Source organism: Corvus hawaiiensis, chromosome 21, assembly GCF_020740725.1.
Source record: "Corvus hawaiiensis isolate bCorHaw1 chromosome 21, bCorHaw1.pri.cur, whole genome shotgun sequence".
NCBI classification, from domain to species: Eukaryota; Metazoa; Chordata; class Aves; order Passeriformes; family Corvidae; genus Corvus; species Corvus hawaiiensis.
In genome coordinates this window covers 3,889,855-3,912,513 of record NC_063233.1, presented here as the reverse complement: position 1 = coordinate 3,912,513, position 22,659 = coordinate 3,889,855, and the positions used below count along the sequence as shown (strand labels likewise).

Genomic DNA, 22,659 nt, shown 5'->3' with positions numbered 1-22,659 from the left:
AGATCTCGCGCCCCGTAGATATTTCCCAGCATGCACCGCTCCGCCTTTCTCTCCCGCCGCCCAAGATGGTGAGTGATGGCGGCGGCGCGGGGGGGGCCGGGGCCATCCGCCGCCATCCGGGGCTGCCCGCCGTCATCCGCACCGCGCGGGTGCTCGGCAGCCGGGGGAGGCGGTGGAGCGGTGTCTCGTGCCCGGTTTGCGGTGATGGGGGAAGGCCGCATATGGGCCTGCCCGCTCGCGCCGGGGAACTGCGGCTGCTGCCGGCTTGGGCGGCCCGGGCAGGCCGCAGCGGGTTCCCGGGGTAGGTGGGATCGCGGTGGTCAGTGACGCGCGGTGAGGGTATCTCGGCTGCTGTCGGGGAGCGCCGGGCCGAGAGAAGTGATCAGCACGGTCGGTTTAATCCTTTCCCTCGCGGGGAGGTTCATAAAGCTCGTAAAGGCAAAGCGAAGGATTTGCTCTCTCTAGAAGAGCAGGATGAGCATGCGAGGCCGCCAGGCTGGTGAAATGCTTAGGAAAATAAATGCATTTCCAGGGTGGGCTGGTAACTTGTCCAAGCACGCAAGTTTTGGAGGCGAAAGAAGACAGAGTGTGTTTCTTGGTTGCAGCCGAAAGGAAAGAAGGCCAAGGGCAAGAAGGTGGCCCCGGCCCCTGCTGTAGTCAAGAAGCAGGAGGCCAAGAAGGTTGTCAATCCCCTCTTCGAGAAGAGGCCCAAGAATTTTGGCATTGGTGAGTATGTGGATATTTGGGATATTTTCTCCATGTTTTTTTCTTGTTCAATGAAAGATATCTGAATTATAAATGATTAACTGCTGCAGAGTGGAGAGGGTGATGAAGGCAGTTTTTTTGCTGCCTGCAGTTAATAACTGTCCATATGAAGGTGATATTGGACAATTTGCCTAATTTCCCTTATTACACGGATTTGTTATATGATCCTACTGGGATGAGTGTTTCCCTTTTTCATGTTCTGTGGGAAATCGCTCCAGACTTGTGCAGTGCCATTCTTGTACGGGGCGCAGATGATGTGAAAGAATATTTGCTATCTGAGTGGTTGTGCTGACACATCACCACCAAGATCACTGATGCTCCTGTGCTGTTCCCGTGCTGCTGCTCTGGATTTGGGGCAGTCCTGAGCTAAAGGCTGTGTTTTTTAGGACAGGATATCCAGCCCAAGCGTGACCTCACCCGGTTTGTGAAATGGCCACGCTACATCCGGCTGCAGCGCCAGAGGTCCATCCTCTACAAGCGCCTGAAGGTGCCTCCTGCCATCAACCAGTTCACCCAGGCCCTGGATCGCCAGACAGGTGAGGATGTGCCCCACAAGGTTCTCTTGGCTTGGGTTGTAAATGGGATGTGCTTCAGGGAAGGGGAAACAAACCAAAATAAGCCTTAACAAAGGTAAGCTGGGGTGTAGCTGTGGAAGCATTTTAGGGAGGCTTTAATAGTGACCAGGGTGGTGTCAAAATCAATTTGCTGGCTTAAATCTTGGATTGCTGCTGTGTACCCTGGAAAGGGATTTAGAAAATAGCAAAGCTCTATTTACTGATTCAAACGCTGTGTTAAATCTTAACTGTGATTCCATTCTTCCAGCTTGATGTAGAAACTGCCCAGGGTGGTGTAAACAGATTGAGAAATCTATAGAAGGGGAGGTTTTGGGGGAAAACCAGCATCCTACAGGCTGGCACTGAAGGAAGAAGGGATTTAGGGGTCTTCTGTGAATGAGTCTATGCAAAAAACTTTGGACTTGGTATAATAATTTCCTCCTTGTAGATTCCTTGCTTTAAAGGAGCCAGTGCACCACCTGTAACCATAATTGCTGTGGGGGTCCACGGGCATTTCCTCATGCAGGCAGTCAGGGAGCTCTCAGTGCCATCAGAGGTGCATGCAGATGCACCTCTGAGTGTTCTTCTCTTGGACTGTGCAGATGATGATCACTTTTTGCTGTGTAAAGAAATGTGATGACAACCACCAAGATCGCTGATGCACTGCAGTATTTTTAAAAAGTAATGCTTAGATTTTCAGGTCATGCAGCTAATTAGTAGGTGTTCTCTTCCAGCTACACAGCTTCTGAAGCTGGCACACAAATACAGGCCTGAAAATAAGCAAGAGAAGAAGCAGAGGCTACTGGCTCGTGCTGAGCAGAAAGCTGCAGGAAAGGGAGATGCTCCAACCAAGCGGCCACCGGTCCTCCGAGCAGGTAACTTTGTACCTGAGCTGATGGAATATGGGAGTGTGGCACTTGGTGAGAGAGAAAACTGATGGAAGAGTTGGTTCTTCAACCAGACAGGCTTGGACAAGCTATGGCAATGATGTATGAATTTCTTCACCTGAGCTCAAAGTGAAGAGCAAAACAGACGAGCTTTTTAACCCTGAGCTTTAGCAAATTGTCCATGAAGTGTCTTTGTGCCCTGATGTGAAAAGTTTTTGTAACTTCCATAGTGATGCTGTGGTGTGGAATCAGAGCTTTAAAAATGGACTGAGAGGAAACAAAGCTTATCTAGAACTTGTTTTTCAGGTATTAATACTGTCACAACTCTGGTGGAGAACAAGAAAGCTCAGCTTGTTGTTATTGCCCACGATGTAGACCCTATTGAGGTGAGCATGTTACAGCCTACCTGTGTAACTTAGGGTGGGGTCAGAAGTGCTTTTAAGGCAAAAATGCATTTTAGGACAAACTTATTGCATGAGAGAGAATCCATTAAAAAAACCCCACACATTTACCAGAACTGGGATGTGTATGCATGTTTGTAGTTGTCCTGGTTTGACAGCGAGGCTGGGCCCTTGCAATGATGTTTTGAATTTCTTCACCTGAACCCAGCAGTGAAGAGCAAAACGAGCTTTTTAACACTGAGCAATTGCCACAGCCGAGGCTGGCACCCAGCACAAAGGGATGTTCTCCCTCAGTTCCTCAGCACTCCCTTCCCTTTCAGCTGGTGGTTTTCCTGCCAGCCCTGTGCCGCAAGATGGGGGTTCCCTACTGCATCATCAAGGGCAAAGCCAGGCTGGGCAGACTGGTCCACAGGAAGACCTGCACCTCCGTGGCCTTCACCCAGGTTAACCCGTAAGTGTTCTGGGAGCTCACTTGATTCTGTTGTGGAGAAAGCAAACTGCCCTAAGCACAGGCTCTAGAGCAGGTGGGTGGCCAGCTTGGGTCTCTCTAAAGTAGTAAAGTTAAAATACCACCTCTGTAATGTCTGATAAAAATGCCTCTATCAGGTCTTGAAGGTGCAGATTATTTTGGTTTACCAAAAGGGTGGTTACTCTAAAATCTATGTAGAACTGTTAGCCTTAACCTGAGCAGTGCAAGATTCTGAGTGTTTATGCTTTGCAAGTGATGCTTTTGCTTAACCTGAAAAATTGGGTTGCCACTAGAAGCTCTCAAATTCTGTGGCAAAATATTAACAGAAAATGTTAAATCGAGACTCTAAAGGAACTAAAACTGTCACCAACAGGGAGGATAAGGGAGCCCTTGCCAAGCTGGTGGAGGCTGTCAAGACCAACTACAATGACAGATATGATGAGGTAAGTTTCTCTGGGCTCTTGGCCTTGTCTTTATACTGTGAACATTCCCAAAAGCTTCCCAGAGAAATGGGACATAGTGACATCAGTTTATAGTTCTTGGGTGTGTTATACCTGGGTTTTCTTACAGTGTACTCAAATTCTTTACCTGAAGATGGGGTAAAATGTGAAAGCTGTCACCAGGTTAGAAGTAAACAGCAACCCCAGGGCAAGGATTGTAGAGAGGGCAGCAGCTTTTGCTAAGCTAAACTCCATCCCCCAAATCCAGGAGTTACGGGATAGCTGAATCCAGTATCCCTCACTGGGAAAGATCTTAAGCTTTTCTCTTTGCTACCCCAAAATGCAGTGCAGTCCTTGAAATGTGTAGGACTTTCTAGTTGAGGGAGCTCTTCCCCTTGTGCAGAATTGAGTGATACAGTAAGAGATGGAATGAGGCCTCTAACCTGTTCTCCCTTCCTTGCAGATCCGTCGTCACTGGGGCGGGAATGTCCTGGGTCCAAAATCGGTGGCTCGCATTGCAAAGCTCGAGAAAGCAAAGGCTAAAGAACTGGCCACGAAGCTGGGCTGAAGATGTACTGCATTGCACCGTGTTTTCTGTACATAATAAACCCCAGCTGTTCCAGTGTCTCTGTTTGTGGGAGTGTTCTGGGCAGGGAGTAGCACAGTGGCATTGCTGTACTATGTGCCTTCCACCCAGTGACAGAACACTGCTGTGCAAAAACAGCTGCACAGAGCTCGTTATTTACTTGGTACAACTTCCCTTAATTACTAGTCCTGTATAGTAACTCCTCTCTCTTGAACACCCAGCCCAGCATGCTCTGGGATCATGAAGTTGGGCTGGTCTAGTTCTGTCTTTAAGCCTGGCTTGGTTTTGCAAATCTAAATTGGGAATGGTACTTGATTTCTCCACTAGTACTTAGGGCTGGGTTACAGTGTGGGTTATGCACAGTGTTAAAACCTTCCAGGGTTGCAGTGCCTCCTCCAGTGAAGGCAGGCTGAGGGGGGAAGAGTCAAGACCTTCCTGCACTTCTGTTCTTTCCTGAGTGCTGACTTGGTGTGGTGGCAGTGTGGAGGTTACCCAGGTGCCAGCTGTGGTAGGTGCTTGTTTTTGCCAGCCCTCATCCTTTTGCAAAGCCACAGGCCTTCCCCAGCTAGACCTGAGTGTCCACAATAACCTCTAATTCAGGTCTGCTGCTGTTCTGTGTAAGATGCACAGTGCAAGTCACAAGGCAAAGACCTGCAGGCCTTTATTTATTCTGCTGCAACTGCTGTGAGCCATTCCTGACTTCAGGAATGACTACTTGCTGCAAAAAGGCTGATTCACAAAATCCTTTGGATTTTTCTTAAAGAAAATAACAGTGCAGATGTTAAAATGTAGCTTCCAACCAACCATGACAGAAAAACGTATCCTTGTGATTCATGTTGAAGTTCAGTGCTCCCAAGCTGAAATCACACTGGTGGGAGCTCAGTTTGCAGGGGTAGCTGCACGTGTTTGCTGAAACTGCTCTGAAATTCCAGGTGCTTTCAGTTATTTAGGACTGATCAGGCTCCTGTCATCTGTAAAAGTCTGCTCTTGACTGTAGCACAAAGTTACTTCCCAGCCCTCACAAAGGTAGCTTCTGTATAAATTTCTTGTACCACAAAAAGGCAGTTGCAGCACACAAGCTGTACCTATGAGAGAAAATCACACATTGGCACTTTTCCAGGCTGGACTGGACCTCCCTACTAAGGACAGCTGCAATAACCAAGTCAAATCACCTAGCACAAGCTATTTAGGTTAAAACTGGGCTTTTGTAACTCAAGAGCTCACGCAGGCATTCCAAAGCAGCCCGGGGCAGGTCCCTCTTACCAGGTGACGATGTACTGCATGTGCTCGTTCCGCAGGCTCACCCTGGTCTGGCCCCCGATGGGCCCCCCCGGGACTGTGCTTCCTGCAGGGACAACACAGCCAAGGTAAATCTTTGGTCTGCACAGCGTGGAGCTGCACTGTGGGTAAGAGGGGAAGAAGGTGTGGCAAGTCTGGTGGATACCCTGCACTTCCTCAGGCAGTGGTGTTCCCAAGTTCATAGAATCCCAGAATGGTTTGGGTTGGAAGGGACCTTAAAAATCATCTCGTTCCACCCCCCTGCCACGGGCAGGGACACCTTCCACTGATCCCAGGTTGCTCCAAGCCCTGTCCAACCTGGCCTTGGACGCTTGCAGGGATGGGGCAGCCACAGCTTCTCTGGGCACCCTGTGCCAGGGCCTCCCCACCCTCCCAGGGAAGAATTTCTTCCCAACATCCCATCTAACCTTGCCCTCTGGCAGTTTGAAGCCATTCCCCCTTGTCCTATCTTCGATGCTCCTGACAAAAGCCTTTCTCCAGCTCTCTTGTAGGCTCCCTGTCACCTTCAAAACAGTGGGCTGGCAGAGCACAGGAAGAGAACTGAGGGGAAAGGGAGGGAGGGTGATGTAAATTGGATGTGGGGCTGGGTTCCTCTGTGACTTACTGAAATCTGCATCGATGAAGATGGGCTCAGCACCGGTCACCTTGGCCATGGCCTCCAGGTCCCGGTAGTGCCAGCGGTTTTTTTCAATGTTATTTTCAGGCACAAAGGGTTTCCTTTTTTCTGTTAACCTTACCACCCCAGTGAGATCAATTTCATCTTCAATCTGAGAAGTGCAGAGAGAGAAAAGGAATCTTTTCAAGATTGATTTCATATTCTGACACTTCGAGTCCTGTCATGAAAATGTGACACTTAAAGGGTCTGAGCATAAATGAAGTGGTTGTTCCCTGTAGTGGGGCAGTGCTGTAACACAGCAGGGAAAAAAATAGAACAAGAACAGCCCCTTGCTTGTAAAACACATTATTTACTTAACAAAAAGGTGGGAAACAAAGATTTGTTGTCTTTGAAAAGTTCAGTGGCTATTTAAGTCACCTCTCATGCTACTGAATGTGGCTCCAGCCTTTCTGGATTGGTCAGTGGTACCTCTGGGTAGCCAAGGGGCACAAAGTAACACCCCCAATTCCCTGGATCCCCCGTACCTGTCCCTTCAGCCTGGTCTCCGGTTTCAATTTCTTCCTGGGCACAAATCCTCGGTTGACCAAAATCATGACCCTAGAGTTACATAAAGAAATGAAAGGGAATTTATTCCTGCTGCTGCCTAGAATTAAAGACCAAAGAAAGAAGCAGCCCACGTGTTTGCTGCCACTTTTGCTGTCACCTGAGTGCACATTATAAAGGAATTTAAATACAATTTCAAATCGAGCCTCAGTGATGTCACAGACTGAGAGATGCCTTTTAAGGCAGGGATTGATTGATGCAAACCCAACCACCAGGATTCAGCTTTTCCAAGGAGAAGCAAGTGCTCCCATGGAGCAGGACTCTCCTGAACTCACCCGAGCTCTGTGCAGTAGAAGGGGGTGACGACGTTGGCTCCGTTCTCCGGGTGGGATGTGATCCTCCCGGCTTCCCGGGCTTCGCGCTCGGGGTCCACCAGGGAGCGGGGCAGGATGTAGAGCTCCTTGGAGTGGTCAAAACGCCCTCGGACCTTCACAGGTCTGTACTCCAACTCCTTCAGTTCCATGGGGCTGCATGGGGAACAAGAGCAAAACAAAATCATGGCTGTGAGAGGCGAGTTCAGCCGGGAGGTTTTATCATGGGATTCTCCTTTTCCCTAATGGTTCACTCTGGAGCCTGTTGGCAGAGGCAGAAGACAAACACCTCATGGAATATGCAGCTGGGTTAATATTTTTCTACTATCACAGTGAATCAAATAGGCATTATCAGGAGTACCCAGGGAAGTAGTTCTTTTCAACCCAGGTATCACAGAGCAGGTGGACTCACTGCCTGTTCATCCAGCTATGGGAAGTGTTTCTTTCCCATCCCAGACCATGAAATCCAACTGAGCCCTTCTGAGAGTTGTGCCAGGTGACCAAGTGACCTTAAAAATCTCTCTCACATCTGACACAACTGCTCCACATGTGGGGCAGGGCCTGCTGTTGATCCAAGACCCTGTTGTAGTAGCAATTTCTTTGGGATATCACAGACACCAGCTACCAACTCCTTTCCCCAGGAGGTTTACAAATAGTATGAGCTAGATCCCACATTCTCCTGAACAGAGATTCATCCTTCCCCATGCATTTAGAGTATCCCATAGGAAAGCACTCACTTATCCTTTTACTAAAAATTAAAAAATTATCAGTGTCTCTTTCTAATTTGCTTGGCACATCCCAATCCCCGTTGCATCCCTTCATTTTCATGCAGGTTAGTTCAGCACAAGCTCAGTAGTGCATGGTCCATATCTAATATTCCCAGGAAACCGTCAGTGCTCTGTAGACAACAAACCATCCCTGTTTCCATACTCTAATGTCAGAGGAATGGGATCTGCTGTGATTCTTGATGCCAGTTGTGCAATCAAATCTAATTTCCACTTGCGCCGCTGAACCTGGGAGCAAACAAACACAAAAGTAACACCTTAGGGCTGAACAGAGCAATATAACAACCCCAGCAAGCCTTAAAACCTTGGCCATAATTTTCTCATCAGACCTGGTCTAAATCAGGGTAATTGGAGAAGTTAAAAGACAGGCTACTGAATTTAATCTGAGGAAATATTTATACTAAAAAGTGTAAAAGAAAAAGACTTCCTTTAAAGACTTACAAGTGGACACTTGGAAAACAGAAATGTAAAATAACAGCAAATGTTTACCCTGCTTGTGGTGTGAACTAGATCAAACAGATGGGAAAACTTGGCAGCCTTCAAGTGATCACTTCTAGAAAAAATGAAACATTTATTTGTACCTGCCATGTGCCAAGACCAAAGGTGGTCAGAGGGATCAGGAGAAGGCCCCATTTCAGCAAGGTATCCTCTCCAGATGTGTCAGCAGCTGCTGTAGAACTTTGTGGTTTGCAGAACCTCAAACAAACATCTACAGAAAACCAGAAAGAGGAACAGGATTTATAGAGAAGAGATGCCAAATTCTTGCACGAAATATTACATCTTGGTACTAGGATGAAACAGGGCAGAAGCCCAGACATATTTTCTTACCTCTAGTCTTTTGAACCAGACCAGAACCTGCTTTAGTTAGGGGATATCCAAACAATGTTCTTCTGATCAAGCACGGCGATGCCTACACAGAATAAGAACGATCTTTTGTAATGTCGCTGCTTTATAAAACTTGTATTTAGGTGATATCAGTTAACTTGATGATTGCATGAAATATTGTTTATCTGTTGATTTAAGTCTCAAATGAGCAACCGCCTCTGAAATACTATGGGTTTGGTTATAATTTAAATGAAATAAAATATCCGTTACAGAGCTGCCTATAGCACAGCAATGAACTTCCATCCACACTATCAACAAACACACACCAGCTTAATCTACTCTTGACAGAAACAAGGGCCTACAGGGGACAGGATGAGGGGACAGGACGCAGGGACGGGATGAGGGGAGGGGATGAGGGGACAGGACGAAGGGATGGGATGAGGGGAGGGGATGAGGGGACAGGACGAAGGGACGGGATCAGGAGACACGATCAAGGGACATGATCAGGGGACAGGATGAGGGGACAAGATCAAGGAACAGATGAGGAGACTGGATCAGGGGACAGGATCAGAGGATAGGATCAGGGGACAAGATCTAGGAACAGATGAGGAGACAGGATCAGGGAACTGGATCAGGGAACTGGATCAAGGGACTGGATCAGGGGACAGCATCAGAGGACAGGATCAGCGGCTTACCCGCCCCGGCCCCGCTGCCCCGAGCCTCCCCCGGCCCCGCCGCTCCCTCAGCAGCTTGGGCCCCGCTCGCAGCACCAACGCGGCCATGGCAGCCCCGGCCCGGCCCGGCCCGGCCCAGCTCGGCCCGGCCCCGCTGCCCCCGCACCGCCCCCGCCCTGCCCGCGGCCCGGAACGGGAAACGCGCCCGGGCCCGGCCCCTCGCGATGGCGGCGCCGGCCCCGGGTGGCGGCGCGGCCGTGCCGGAGGTGCCCGAGGCGGAGCGGCTCTTCCTGAGGCAGCACCCGCTGCTCAGCCCCGCGGGGCCGGGCAAGGTGCGCCCGTGTGAGGGCTGGGGGGCACCCTAAGGGTCCCGAGGGGATGGAGCGGCCTCCCTGAGCGTCCGCGATGGGGCCGGGACCTCGTGGCACCCGATGGGCTCGGCCCCAGCGAGCTCCTGCCCCAGGTGTTTGTCAGGCGGAGGAAAGGCGGGGAGCAGGGCGCTGGTCTGTCCTGCCCTCCTCTGCCCTGCGATGGCTACGGGAAGGGTGATTATGATTAGACTTTGGAAGGGGCTGCCCAGGGAGGTGATGGAGTCCCCATCCCTGGGGAACGACTGGACGTGAGTGCCATGGTTTGGTTGACAAGGTGGGGATCGGTCATAGGTTATACTTGATGATCTCAGGGGTCTTTTCCAGCCGAATCGATTCTGAGGTTCAGTGGGATAATCCCCTGGGTTTCCTGACCATTAATGTTTTTTTCAGGTGAGGTGCAGGCTGACAGGACATGAGCTGCCGTGTCGCCTGTCAGAGCTGCAGGCTTACACCAGCGGCAAGAAGTACCAGCGGCTCATAAAGGCAGCCAGAGAGTTTGACTATGGCACGTTTGAGCCCCACATAGTGCCCAGCACAAAGAATTTGTACGTATTCTTCCTTCTGTGTGTTATGCTTTACACTTTGCTCAATCTCAGACATAAAGTGGTTGGGCTTTACAAACTTTGTTATGGGTTTGGGGAGACTGGGAAAGTCTTTACAAAGTCTTATCAACTTTGAGCAACTTACAGTGCTTGTAAGTGAAAAGTTGTGAAGTCAAAGCACACTTTAACTCTGTTGCTGGCCCTTTCTGTGTCTGTCAGACACCAGCTGTTCTGCAAGCTCACCCTCAGACACATCAACAAGCTTCCAGAGCATGTCCTGCGGCACGTCCAAGGGAAGCGCTACCAGAAGGCCCTGAAAACTTGTAAGTAGCTTTTCTGAAGCTGTAACCAGATAACATTTCTTTCCTGAGCTGTTGAGATTCCAGTGGATCTCTCTGAAGGGGCAGTTTTGTTTAAATTGTCAGCAGTGTGTTACTATGTGTCCTCCTCAGCTAGGAGGGAAGGTCTCAGATGCAGGGAGCAGTTGGCCTCAGGCAAATACCTTGGAAAATCCTTCCTTGAGAGGATCAGCTCTTAAACTCCCCCATGCAGTGTGATTCATGTGTCCAGCACAATCTGTGTTAACATCTTCCCTGATCCGTGATGCTGTCGATTATATGGATGTATATGTGGATTGGAGCATGCTGTACTTTTGAGTTGCATTTCCTACAAGCTTGAGCTGGGAATGGGAGGACTCAGGGCCTGGGCAGCTGACCAGTGCTGCCTGACCCTCGCTCTTAGATGAGGAATGCCAGAGGGAAGGAGTGGAGTATGTCCCTGCCTGCCTGAGACAGAAGAAGCAGCGGGGACAGCACCCTGATGACCAAACAAATGGGAGCAGGCAGCCTCACAGGAAAGAGGAGTTCTGGGAGCCAAAGTCCAGCGAGGAGGATGGAGAGGAGACAGACGACAGCATGAGTGACCTGTACCCACGTGAGTGAGAACCTTGGTGTCATCCATGTCCTGCAGGGAGTTGGTTGGTTAATTTTCTCCTGGTTTCTTTACAATTGCTACCTGATGCTGCTGTGCCAGAGGCACCTGACTTCATCCAGCTGGGGATCCTTGGGTTTTGGAAAAGCTTACCACCACTAAATAAGAAATAGTTAATGCTAAGTAAGAATGAGTTGGATCATGCAAGGTGTGAGGGAAGGGGATACGAGATCCACTGGGATTTGCTGCTTTAGAAATCTCCAGTTTGTTTCTCAGCAAGTGCTGGACAGAAGGTGGTCAGGCCGTTCTGCTGCCTTAGATCTGGAGGTGCAAATCCACCTTGCTGCAGCAGCAGAGGTGTAACACATGGCAGCACCTGTGCTGAAGCTCCCAGAATGGGAATAGAAAGAGCACCAAGGCACATTTCCAATAAAACACCCACGTGTTTATTTCCCAGGTATTTCAGTAGTGACACATACATGCCTGGTGACTGGAAGCAGCTTGGCACATCATCTTTAAAGTTAGGGGATGCAGAGCCTGTGTGCACAGGGAACTGATTTTGAGCTAAATCTTTGTATTTTAGCTGCGCTCTTCCCCGAAAAGAACCCATCAGCTCCACAGACCACAAAGGGCACGGATGACTTCGTGACAGACAGCGAGGACGACGAGGCCAAGCAGAACGGAGACGTGAATGGAGAGCACGGGGCAAGGAGGGATGGCAGCAGAGCAGTTGGCAACAAGAGAGGAAAGGTGGGAGTCAAGCCGCTGCCTGCAGCAGCAGGGGGTGTGGAGCTGGGATCCCATCCCGTAGGAGTTCCAGCTATTCCTGTCTGGGAACCAGCAGAAGGTGCAAAGCTGTTCAGAATAGACTTTCCTTGTGTGCCAGACAGTGACTTGCATCCCGAGGTGTAAATTCCTGCCAGGCAGTATTTATCCTGGCTGTGGTACTGAGGGATGTTCCTGCCTGTACAAACAGCTCATCTTTGGTGGGATCCTGCCCCACACTGTCTCAGAAGGAAAGCTGATGTTTGTCACGTGGGTTCTGTAATTGTCCTCCCTATACACAAACACAAATTCAGCCCTTTTGCAGTCATAGAGTCCCTCTAGACCCTTTTCCTGCCCCTTCTGAGGCACTGCCTTACATGACATCGCTGATCCTGCTGAGTTAGATACATAAAAAGGGATAAACCTTTGAGGCAGGCACTGTGGAATGGGCTGGATCCTTTATAATTATGTCAAACTAGAAAGTTAGGGCTGGATAAAGTTTGGATTCATTGCTGCAGGGAGCCTGCCAGTTTGTACCTAATGAAATCATCAGAAAGGGCTGCTGAGCTGCAGGATCCTGGCTCCATGAGCAGGGCTGGACTCATTCTAGCTGTTGAAGGAGATCACACTCAGTTTATCTTTAAGCTGTCTCAGGCAGGATGTTGGAAATGAGCTGATTAACTTTCTTCCCTACAGAAACAGACAGGCCCTTTAAAGAAGAAATTCAAGAGCCATCATCGAAAACCCAAAAACTTCAAGAAGGCAACCAATGGGAAATAAATTTTATGATAAATACCTGGCCTGAAGCCTTTTGTGTAACAATTCCAGTGGGAGCACAGGATGAAGTGTTTGCCCGTTCCAGTTAACTGTTACAGGTGTGGAGGGGAATAATAGGGTGGAATTAAGTTGTATTCCAAGAGCTTCAAGCCAGCCTCACAGCAAGGGAAGGATGTCTGCTGCAGTCAAGTCCAGGCAGCTCAGGTTTTTACAGAAAGCTGGTTTTTGATAGGCAGGAAAGCACAGCAGCTCTGCAGTGGAGCATCACCAGCCACACACGCCAAGTGGATACAAAGATGCCATTGTTTTATTTTGATTGTTTTCAAAAATCAAAACATTTTCAAACACAACTAAGGTACAAAATACAGCATAAAATGAGAATTTATACTTATTTCTTTTTTTTTTTCCCCACATAGAAAGCAAAAATATATTCAGAATGAATTCCAGAACACTTTGCAGAGCCAATTGGTAGCTGACATCCTGCTTGTGAGAGCTTCTCAGCCACGGGGAGAGGTCACTGGATTTCTGGGAGATGCACAAGTACAGCAGTGTAGGTAGGAAACCAGAATCTTCTGCATCAGGACTCACAGTCAGTAAGTCTGCACATTGTGCTGCCTAGAAGTATCTGATAATGCCCTCCACCTAACTGTGCCCCTGGAATACTGAAGAAGTCCTGCTGCAGGGGACAGCATCAGTTCCTTTTCTAGGGTCTTGTGTTGGAAAGGGGACTTGATTTTCACGGAGGAAACTGGTCAGTTTTCTTCAGACTAGTCATCCAGCTCCTTAGTTAGACAGGACACAAGGAAGTTGAGAAAGACAAGGGGCTACTTGCAGGAGTAGTTTCTGTAATTTATAAATACTATGAACATCAACAGCAGTTCAGGTATCTGGGAATGGCTGCCTGATCAGTCTAGAACCGTTGTAAGACCTGCAGTGAAACAGTGAAAGGCTCCTGTGCTGCAGATCTGTGACTGAAAGGACCAGTTTGTCCAGCCTGGAAGAGTCAGGCACAGGGAACCCTTCTCTTGCAAAACTTCCTTGGAAAGCGGAAGAGTCAGGCACAGGGAACCCTTCTCTTGCAAAACTTCCTTGGAAAGCAAGCCATCAGTGACCTGACCTTAATGCTGAATTTGCCTCCCATCAGTCTGGACATGGGAGTTAGACTAGATGATCTCCAGAGGTCCCTTCCAACCCTAACTATTCTGGGACAGCAACTGGCTTCCTCCAGCAGCAGCCCTTACAGAGGCTATTATCCCCTTAAGGTGATGAAATCACTGGTTTAACTTTCAACAGTGCTCTTCTATTTTTCATTAGTTCTTTCAGCCCAGTTTTCTCTGCTAAAAAGCAACTGTTTAACTGAACTGTCCAGGTGAGTGTCCTTATCAGGAGACCCTGAACAGCTCCCACTGGAGATGTTCACCTGCATTCCTCCTTGAACAAAGAGCTGAGCATCTTCCTCAGGGGAGACAACAGTGCAAGGAATCAGTGTAATGGTAGGAAGTTGGTAGGGCTCATGCTGTCTAGAATTCCTCCACAATCTAGTGGAACAGGTTCACACCTAGCTAAGAGAGGACAAAACGTCTCCTCTGAGCAGCACTAAGCATGGTCATGGCACTGAGAGGCCAAACAGGGCCTTCCTCTCCTCACCCTCACGAGTTCCTCCTGTGGAAGGTCCATGCCTGGCTGCTTCTCCACTGCCCAGGCTTTGCACTCACATTCCTCAGCTATAACCATGTGCAGAGTTGGGAACGGGGGCCACTTCCACACTTCCTCCCTGCACAGCTCTGGGTGGTCTGAGATGGCAGAGAAGGGGCTGTCCTGGAGAGCTCAGCACCCCAGCTCTTCAGTCAGCTGGGACTTTTACAGCCAAGAGACTGACAGTAGTGAATCTAAGAAGCAAAGACTACAGATCAGGAGATTGACTGCTCTCATCTGGCAAGTACTGAGTGCACAGAAAAGGGGAATTTCTGTAATTCTCAAGACATTTTCACCAATAACCTGCAATTCAAATATGAATTTGGGGCATATATGGATGGAAGCTGGTTAATAGCAGAAAGGAGCTTTTATTATGGAATCTGCAGCACAACTTGGCTCCCTTCTTGGGAGTTCAGGAGGGGCAACTTTGGGGAAAGAATGTAGAATAAAGAATTCTTTTGGCACAGAATTTCCACAGAATCTACCATTCTGTCTCTTCAGGATTATCTCCCCCACTTCCTTTAAATCTGATTAGCAGTACAGGATTCATGCTTAATACAGGGTTCTCTTTTGTTCCCTCAAGGGCAGAACTGGGACATGTTAGAAAACCCTCCCCCTTTTCTTACCCAGAAAGGGGTACAACTATTTTCAGGGGTTTTTTCTGCCTTCTGTTCAGGAGCAGGAAAGACCTCTCCCTGCTAAACAAAAGGGAATAACAGGCCTCTGAGCAGCAAAATAACAGTGATTTTCTTAGATGCTGCTTTCCACCTCGATAAGCAATGCTATAACCAGCAATGGAACTCGTTATGCACAAGACAGTTTTGATGAGGGCAAGAAAGGGGATCCACTTTTTTAGTTATAGCTACAACCCAACAGCACACTGAATGATCCAGCTGTATCTGCTCACCTTTCTGCAAATTTTAAGACATTGCTGACATTCCAGACAGCAACTGTTCTACTGCAATTCACTGAAGCATCAGCAAAATGCAGGCTCCTTGGGTTAGTTCCAAATCTAGGAAGTTAGAATAAGCCTAGGCAACATTCCTTGAAGAAATAGGGTTTTATCTATTGTATTACTGGTGCCACAGTAAATAAAATTCAAAACATCTGTGCCTTTTATAGGAAGGGGGCATGTACGTGTAAAATGCTGGCAGTTTTTGTTGAATCCATAGAGAATCAGTTCTGGACTTAGTACAGTATGTCCCAAGAAGTGTTGCTATTCCTGTTACCACTCTTTTTTCTTCTCATCCATGGAGACTCCGCCGGGACCCAGTGCAACCACGAGGAGGAGCCCTCCAATGACAGACATGGTCTGGAAGAAATCGTATTTGAGGAAGTCGTGCATGGGCTTGTAGACTGGGATGGTCCAGAAGGCATTGAAGTAGATGTTGATGCCAAACAGCCAGATGACCAGAGTCAAGGCAGCCAGCTTAGTCTTGAAGCCGATTGCCACCAAGATAATCAGGGCTGTGCCCACAATGTTCTGCAGAATCTGCAAGGGGAAAAGCCATGAAAAAAGCCATTTACTTACACAGTTCTTAAACACATACACCAACATCAGAGCAGAGCTTGGATAAGTTCAGCTGTCACGGCACAGACAACCTAATAACATTTTTTAAAGTATTCATTTTATTTATAGATTTCAATAAGCATTGAGCAGATCCTGCAGGCCATCTAGGCACTGCTACTACATTCTAGATGCTCAACTCATACTTTAATGCTGGGATACTTACAGAAAAGAAGTTCATATCAAAGTGTAGCAGGGTCATGAACATGAGGACGAGCAGCACACGCCCCCCAAGCTGCATGTACTGCTTTGGGGAGCTCTCCCTCATGGTGGGGACACCAGCAAACATGCTCTTCCCCTCCGAGCGGGACTCAGCCAGAAGCAGCAGCAAGCCTCCCCCAAGGGCAAGATTCCTACAGAAATGGGGAAAAAGGAGGAAAAAAAAAAAAAAAAAAAAAAAAAAAAAAGGAAAAGCAGTTTAGTACAGCTTGACAGCTTGCACTCTTCTATATCTGTAAAATCTTATCTGACAATTTTAATAAGGATCTGAGTGAGAGTGAGGAGTGACTTGCTCTGCACTGTGGGATGTGTTCATCTGTGTTAAGACTCCCCAGCCCCAGCAGCACTGAGCACACCAAGGATCTGTGGGAACACAGCCTTCCAGGGAAGTCCAGCACCCACCACTCAGGTAGAGTTGCTCCAGTGGCTGTTACAACACAGATTTAGTTGTGTTAAAGTTATTCTGTACCTCAGGTTTAGCCATATATGCCAAAGTAGTTCAGAGGTTGCTTTGAGAAAACAGAGCAGCAGCACTGCTAAAAAGTTACACATTGACAGGGCTGTAGTAAGCCCAGTGTAGCTGTTGTGCTGTCCTCCCCTCAGAGGGGTGCAAAGGCAACAGCAAACCATCACTCAGGGCCTGACAGGAAAGCTCATGTTTATAATCTTGTCTTGTCCTTAGGGAAGGTGTTAAGAGGTTTAAAATCCCAGAAACCACTCCAGAGACTGCATGCTGTAGTTTTCTCAGAAAATGGCTTCAGTCATGCAGAAGCAGAGTTGCTACTTAGGCACGTAGGGAATAAAAGCAACTCTGATCCAGTGTAGACAGTTGGATGAGCTCTCAGCCAGGTTAGCAGCAAAAGCACTTGGATCCTAGTGGGTTAGGATTAGTCTTTGCCTTCCTGAGCCTGCTGTCTACAGTTCAACACAGACTCTCCTGATTTTTCAAGTGCTGTCATTTCTTGTTTAATGTAAATGCATCGTTTGTAAAAATCTTTCTAGTAAATACTATGTACAACTATCATTTCCTCTGCCACCAAGTGTCAGTTTTCATTCTGTTTCCATAAAAACTTCCAGAAGCAGGCATACCTCATCAAGAACTTCAGGTCCCACAGAATGCTGTATGCAATAGTCTAGGCAAAGAATAAAACAGGTTAAAACACCATAGAAATGACACTGAAGTTCTGAATTTCTGTTATAATCTCAAGTCTGTATCAGCCATAGCAGAATTCAATTATAAACACAACACAGGGAGGGAACCAAGGTAGGTTACATCAGCATGCTCCAGTGAGTCTGTGTAAAACAGGGAATGGAAGCCAGAATTTGATTTGTGCTTTAGGGCCCCAAAATGCCCTGGTTTGGTAGGGGAAGGATGCTACTAGCTAGGATCCTTTGTGGTGGGAACACAGCTGAAGGCCAAAGCAACTGCAAGTTCCACATTTGGCTCATTAACTGACATCCAGGTAAATTGCCAGTTACTTCTGCTAAATTGGTCAAGGTCAAGTATTGAATGAATGTCTCCAAGCTGACTAATTGCAATTACATCTATTGGGCACATCAGGAGAACAGAAGCAGCAAAATAGTTCAATGCCATCAAGGACTGGCACTAGGCCAGGGTGGAGAAAAATTCCAGGGTTCCAAGTTATATTTAAACATGTTGGGAATACTGGGGCTAAGAGGGATTTGAAAGGTACAGTTTCGAAGGGATGAAGATTTAAGCCTCCTACCTGTAATGCTATAATTCCAAACAGTCCAAAGCAGGCATATTGCACAAAGTTCCTACTCAGCACCAGGATACAGCCACCTGAGGTGGGGAAATTGAACGCAGTTACACTTGGAAAAGCTGCTGCAGGAATGCTAACTTGGATTTTCCCTTTTTTTTTTCTTTCATGAAGTAACTGTTAGGGCCATCATGTTGTATTGCTTTTCCCTGAGAGGATAAAACCCAAAACCTTTCTCAAGTCTTCCATCAAAAACCACTGACAACCTTCGTCACTTTGACATGAGGACTGGCAACTGCATTAAATTAAGGTGACCCTCTACACAAAATAGTGAGGGCAAAAAATCTAAATCCAGACACAAGTTTAAAAATTGGCTATCAGGAACAGTAAATCAGGGACATAATATAAACAGAAAAGGATTTTAACTCTCTCCATTTCTGATAGCCTGAGCCCACCCAGCACACATATAGCAGAGCACTCCCTTCTGGGATTATTTTGATTCCTAGGCTTTGGAAAAATTTCTGACACAAGCACCTCACTCAGGCTTAAGTGCACCCACCCCAGGGTAAGACTTTGCCAGGGAGATGAATGCCCATAAAAACAGGAGGCTTAGAAAGTCTCAACATTGCCCCATTTAAGAAAACATGAGTATTTAATTTAGAGAACTCTGGGTGTGGTTTGTATTTATGGATGCATGTACAGAACTGAAACCAGATTGTCCTGATGGATTCTTGGCATCTCTGACTCAGAGGCAGTGTGTCACAAGAAACTCTCCACGACTGCTTCCAGGAAAGGCTGGAGCAAGTCAATTCACAGTTCTTTTCATTCAGCCCATGTAGTACTATCAGTTCTGAGCTGTCAGGGGCTATTAGGAAATCAGTGAGGCATCCCACACTGCCACGATTCACAGTGCCTGCATGAGCCAGGGCTGCAGCCACGCTGGAGTGCTCTGCCATGCACCTGAACAGCCCCAGAGACACTTACTCAGCTGCCCGAAGAGGTTTAGGAACACGAAGATGGAGGCCAGGAAGTAGCCACAGTTCCACGTGCCATCGATGTAGTCCCTCTGTTCACTCCACTGGAACCACATGCGGATGCCATCCTCCAGGAAGGTGCTGATCAGGCACAGCCGGGCCACGTGGGGCAGGTACTGCTTCGTCACCCTCAGGAACTGCACGGGCACACACGGCATTAGCAGGGAAGGCAGCAAAAGGGATACTGCAGGGATAACAGAGCCCTGCTCTCCACAGACTGAGGTCAGCAGTTCTCATGCACTCACGGTCACCAACATTTCGAGAGAAACTGGGACTTGGATTTAAGGAAATGCTTCTTCACCCACTGGGAGCAGCAGGGGAAACCTGTCATTCTCCATTGGACTAGAGCTTGGAAACAAGCAGAATCCAGCAGCACATTTCTGTGTAACAGGAACTGTACTTTGATGGAGCTCTTGCTAATGAAGGCTGACCTTGGTTTTAGTTTCTCTATCTCAGGGTTTCATGTTACAGCTCAACTATCAGATAGCCAGGAGCTGAAAGGGCAATCCTGCTCCCACCCACATACTCCAGCACTCACCACCCTGGAACAACCCAGATTCAGGGAGCCAGGCTCATAGAAAACAAGTTCTGTACAAATTAGAAAACATTACACAATTTTTTGCCAAGCTTCTTCCCTCCAACAGCTCAGAAAAACAGCAGCAGCAGATCTTAGATCTACATGACCACTGCATGGAATTGCACCCTCTATCCTCCAGGCAGGTTCTTACTTCCAAAAAAAGGAGCATCCTCTGCAGAAAGGAAACAGACATTTACAGCCACAGTTCAGCGCAGTGGTTAAAAGGAAATGATATCATCATGCAACAGATGCTGAGCTTTAGTTTTGGGGAATGGAAGATGTATCTGGGCCCCCTTCATCCTGCAGGCTCCTGGGGCAGTCTGCTCTGCAATTGCAGTAATTAAAGAAACAAATACAGAACTGCCAAACAGATTCTAGAGGGTCATGTTCTATAGGGCTGTGGGGTGCACAGGAAAACTTACTGCCACTAGGTTAGGACAAGTGTTTACTTGTCTGGGCAGCAGTGGTTACTACTTAATTGGGACTTCCACCAGGAAGGAGATAAAAGCCATTTCTGACAGTTTATTCCTGCCAGCAGCAGTCAGTCAATACTAAAGACTACGCAAATGACAAGCCTAACTCACTGTGCAACTATAGATTATCACAAGAAAAAAGTCAGCAAACATGCTTAATAGTCAATTAAATAGTTAATATTGGAACAAACTGCGCTGTTGTACTGCCTGTATCCAGAGTCTAAGGGTCAAAATTCACCTTAATCAAGTGCATTTTAAGTGCAGCTGTACTCTGCCTCCAGGCTGCCACTTCAGGCTTTTTTCAGCCATGTCAACAGTTGGATGAATGAGTCAGAAGAGAATTTCTGATCTTTGTCACTCACTGAATGAGACACATCTCGGTTTACAGCTTTCCTCCCTCCTGGGTTTCACTGTGAGGTTCAGGAAACTTGCTGAGGAATACTAAGAATGAAGTTCTTACAAGCCAGAAGTCATTTGTAAGATACAGAACAAGCAACTTTGGTCTAGAAAGAAATGAAAGAAGACAAGTGCTGGGAATCCATAAGGAAAGGATAAAAACAGTGCTGTGGAAAGGCTGAAAAAAGCAACAAACAGTAGAGAGTATCTTCCTCCAAGCCCCATCTTTGCTGTTTTGAAGTGGGTCACAGGTGCTGACCTCATTTTCCTCTCCCCTGGAACCAAACAACCGTGAACAGCCCAGGTGAAGTATCCAAGAAGACACTTAACATTTACCTATTCTCTTGGCATACAGAGGAAATTTAACACTGGCCATTAAACACGAGTGCACACGTCCAATGGGCTCCAGACAAGTCAGAGAGGCTGCAGCCTACGGCAGCTCCAGCACTAAGCAACCTCATGGCACACACATCATCCCTGGACACCCACAGCTCCTGGAGCTGCACTCAAGTTGAGCCTCCTGTACACAGCAAGCTCAAATAAGCTTCAGAAACAGCCTGTGGGAACAAAAATCCAAGCCAAAGGAACCAGGAGATCCAGAGAGAAAGGAAAACAGCTACACCACAACTACAGGAAGAGAATGTAACAGGCATCAAGTGATTTTACAATTAGAGGATCTGGGTGTAAATCACTCAAGTAATTTAACTAAAGATGGAATAAATTACAAGAAACATGAGAGCCACAGCAGTGGGACTGAATGAATAGCACCAGTCACCCTGGGTTGGTCCCTGCACAAGCACCATGTGGCTCAAAAGCTGCATCCTGAGCCCACTTCCTTTAAGATTCACACAGACAGATAATGGGAAACTTGGTGGCTGCAGTTCAGTATCTGCAGCTAAGGAAGGGGACCTGAAACACACCCTGCACTGAGCACAACACATCCTAATCCAAACTGTTTGCACTGATGGAGGTAGCAGCATTAAACTCACGACATCAAATAACTGCATGGCTTTTTCTGCTCTGGGCTTTGCATCAACTGCTCTCCACACATCCTTGGAAGAGGTGAAACATTGTGAGAAAAGACAAGAGAATGCTAAATAAAACTATTTTAAAGAAGAACAGCTGGTTCTGTGTTGGCAGCCACGTTACTGACATATGCCAGAGGGGCTTTGTGTTGCCACTTCCCCCTCTAATGGGATTAGAAAGGCAAAGATAGATTTAAAGGCTCCTTTAAGTTTAACAACCAAGGATGTACAAGAAGATCCAGGGATCCCATAATTAAAGCTCTGCTCAACCCCCCATTTTTCTAAAGGAGGACTGAAATATTCAAACCCATAAAAACTGACCAAGAAAGAGGCAATAAAGTGATTCATTTTGACCCCACCTCCAATAGTTTCAAATTTGCCAGAAGTCCACTCTGATAAAAGTGTATATACAATGGTACAATTACAGGTATTTAAAGTCCAATAAATGGACATGAGTTGGGAATTTTTGCAGGTATGTCCTGTCCAAGCACAGAAGCCTTTTCCTGTGTATTCTTGGATCAGGGAAGTTGTGACCATGGTGAGGAACAGCACATTGCTCATCTACACAGAAACCCTCCTGAGCTGCACAGCATTATTAGTCTAGAGCTTCTGATAAAGCATATCCAAAATATCTTGTATACTTTTAAGGGATTGCTTGGTTCTGGGAGAACAAATACCTCCAGCAGCCTGGGACACCACTGATCTTACCTGGAAGAGGATGCTCAATCCAATGGCAGAGAGAAAAATCCCTTCCTTTCACCGACCTGGATATATTCACTCAAAGAGATCCCACCCAAAAATCACAGGGACAGCAACAGCCATTACATTCATTAGCCCAATGCCTACAAAGTGCTGTAAAAACTGGGAACAGGCTTTCCCGTTTATTTCCAAAGGCAGGATGAGGGCTCTGACCCACTAGAGCATTGCCAGCAATATTAATCAAGTTTTTAATTGCAGGAAGATTTCTCAAAGCTTTTCCCTTCTGAAGTGTGCTTTATACCAATTCCCTTTCCCAAAAGGCTATTTATTAATGAAACCTTTTCAATGGTACTTTTAGTAACTTATTGCATTTTATTATCACTGTTCATGGGAAGATTTTTCCCCAGCCTAACCAGAACAGGCTATTTGGCTGATAATGATAAACAATCAGTGCACTGTCACCACGAAGCTCTAGAGAACATTTCTAAATTCAGTTATTTTAATATAACAGACAAAGTTCAGATTAACAATGAAATGTTTTCTTCTCCCTTCCATTTTCTGCAAAATAGGATATTAAGGACAAGAAATAGGGGTTCAAACTGAAAGAGGGGAAACGTAAGCTAAATATTAGGGAGAAATTCTTCCCTGTGAGG

The 22,659-nt window shown here is 47.2% G+C and overlaps 4 protein-coding genes and 4 non-coding genes across 9 annotated transcripts in view; 6 read left to right on the top strand and 2 right to left on the bottom strand.

Moving 5' to 3' along the window:
• The first annotated feature begins 9 nt into the window (after window positions 1-9).
• RPL7A (ribosomal protein L7a) lies at window positions 10-4,143 on the top strand. The gene is made up of 8 exons (XM_048325732.1): window positions 10-68; window positions 606-726; window positions 1,152-1,301; window positions 2,054-2,194; window positions 2,513-2,592; window positions 2,928-3,058; window positions 3,450-3,519; window positions 3,980-4,143. Exons 1-8 carry the CDS (start codon window positions 66-68, stop codon window positions 4,082-4,084), a joined length of 801 nt encoding a protein of 266 aa, XP_048181689.1. The 5' UTR covers window positions 10-65; the 3' UTR covers window positions 4,085-4,143.
• On the top strand, window positions 1,012-1,084 carry LOC125336897. Its single transcript, XR_007207882.1, has one exon. It is a non-coding gene; the product is annotated as a small nucleolar RNA SNORD24 (small nucleolar RNA).
• On the top strand, window positions 1,917-1,982 carry LOC125336898. Its single transcript, XR_007207883.1, has one exon. It is a non-coding gene; the product is annotated as a small nucleolar RNA SNORD24 (small nucleolar RNA).
• On the top strand, window positions 2,299-2,375 carry LOC125336896. Its single transcript, XR_007207881.1, has one exon. It is a non-coding gene; the product is annotated as a small nucleolar RNA SNORD36 (small nucleolar RNA).
• On the top strand, window positions 2,779-2,853 carry LOC125336890. The gene has a single exon (XR_007207875.1). It is a non-coding gene; the product is annotated as a small nucleolar RNA SNORD36 (small nucleolar RNA).
• Window positions 4,144-4,738: 595 nt separating the features above from the next.
• Window positions 4,739-9,338, bottom strand: LOC125336749 (surfeit locus protein 1). Its single transcript, XM_048325727.1, has 9 exons — window positions 9,237-9,338; window positions 8,545-8,626; window positions 8,298-8,425; window positions 7,862-7,944; window positions 6,896-7,087; window positions 6,542-6,614; window positions 6,006-6,168; window positions 5,366-5,447; window positions 4,739-5,187 (listed from the first exon to the last, which is right to left on the bottom strand). The coding sequence occupies exons 1-9, from the start codon at window positions 9,321-9,323 to the stop codon at window positions 5,121-5,123; spliced, it is 957 nt and encodes a 318-aa protein (XP_048181684.1). The 5' UTR covers window positions 9,324-9,338; the 3' UTR covers window positions 4,739-5,120.
• An 88-nt stretch (window positions 9,339-9,426) lies between these two features.
• Window positions 9,427-12,618, top strand: SURF2 (surfeit 2). Its single transcript, XM_048325731.1, has 6 exons — window positions 9,427-9,547; window positions 9,977-10,131; window positions 10,348-10,451; window positions 10,870-11,061; window positions 11,642-11,808; window positions 12,520-12,618. Exons 1-6 carry the CDS (start codon window positions 9,440-9,442, stop codon window positions 12,601-12,603), a joined length of 810 nt encoding a protein of 269 aa, XP_048181688.1. The 5' UTR covers window positions 9,427-9,439; the 3' UTR covers window positions 12,604-12,618.
• Window positions 12,619-14,643: 2,025 nt separating this feature from the next.
• SURF4 (surfeit 4) overlaps window positions 14,644-22,659 on the bottom strand; it is an 11,473-nt gene continuing 3,457 nt past the window's right edge. For both annotated transcript variants that reach the window (XM_048325729.1, XM_048325730.1), the window contains 5 exons: window positions 18,787-18,973; window positions 17,809-17,885; window positions 17,171-17,214; window positions 16,029-16,215; window positions 14,644-15,787 (listed from right to left, as the gene is read on the bottom strand). In XM_048325729.1, the coding sequence (XP_048181686.1) occupies window positions 15,521-15,787; window positions 16,029-16,215; window positions 17,171-17,214; window positions 17,809-17,885; window positions 18,787-18,973 (762 nt within the window). In that variant the 3' untranslated portion in view covers window positions 14,644-15,520. The remainder of the gene's footprint in view (window positions 15,788-16,028; window positions 16,216-17,170; window positions 17,215-17,808; window positions 17,886-18,786; window positions 18,974-22,659) is intronic.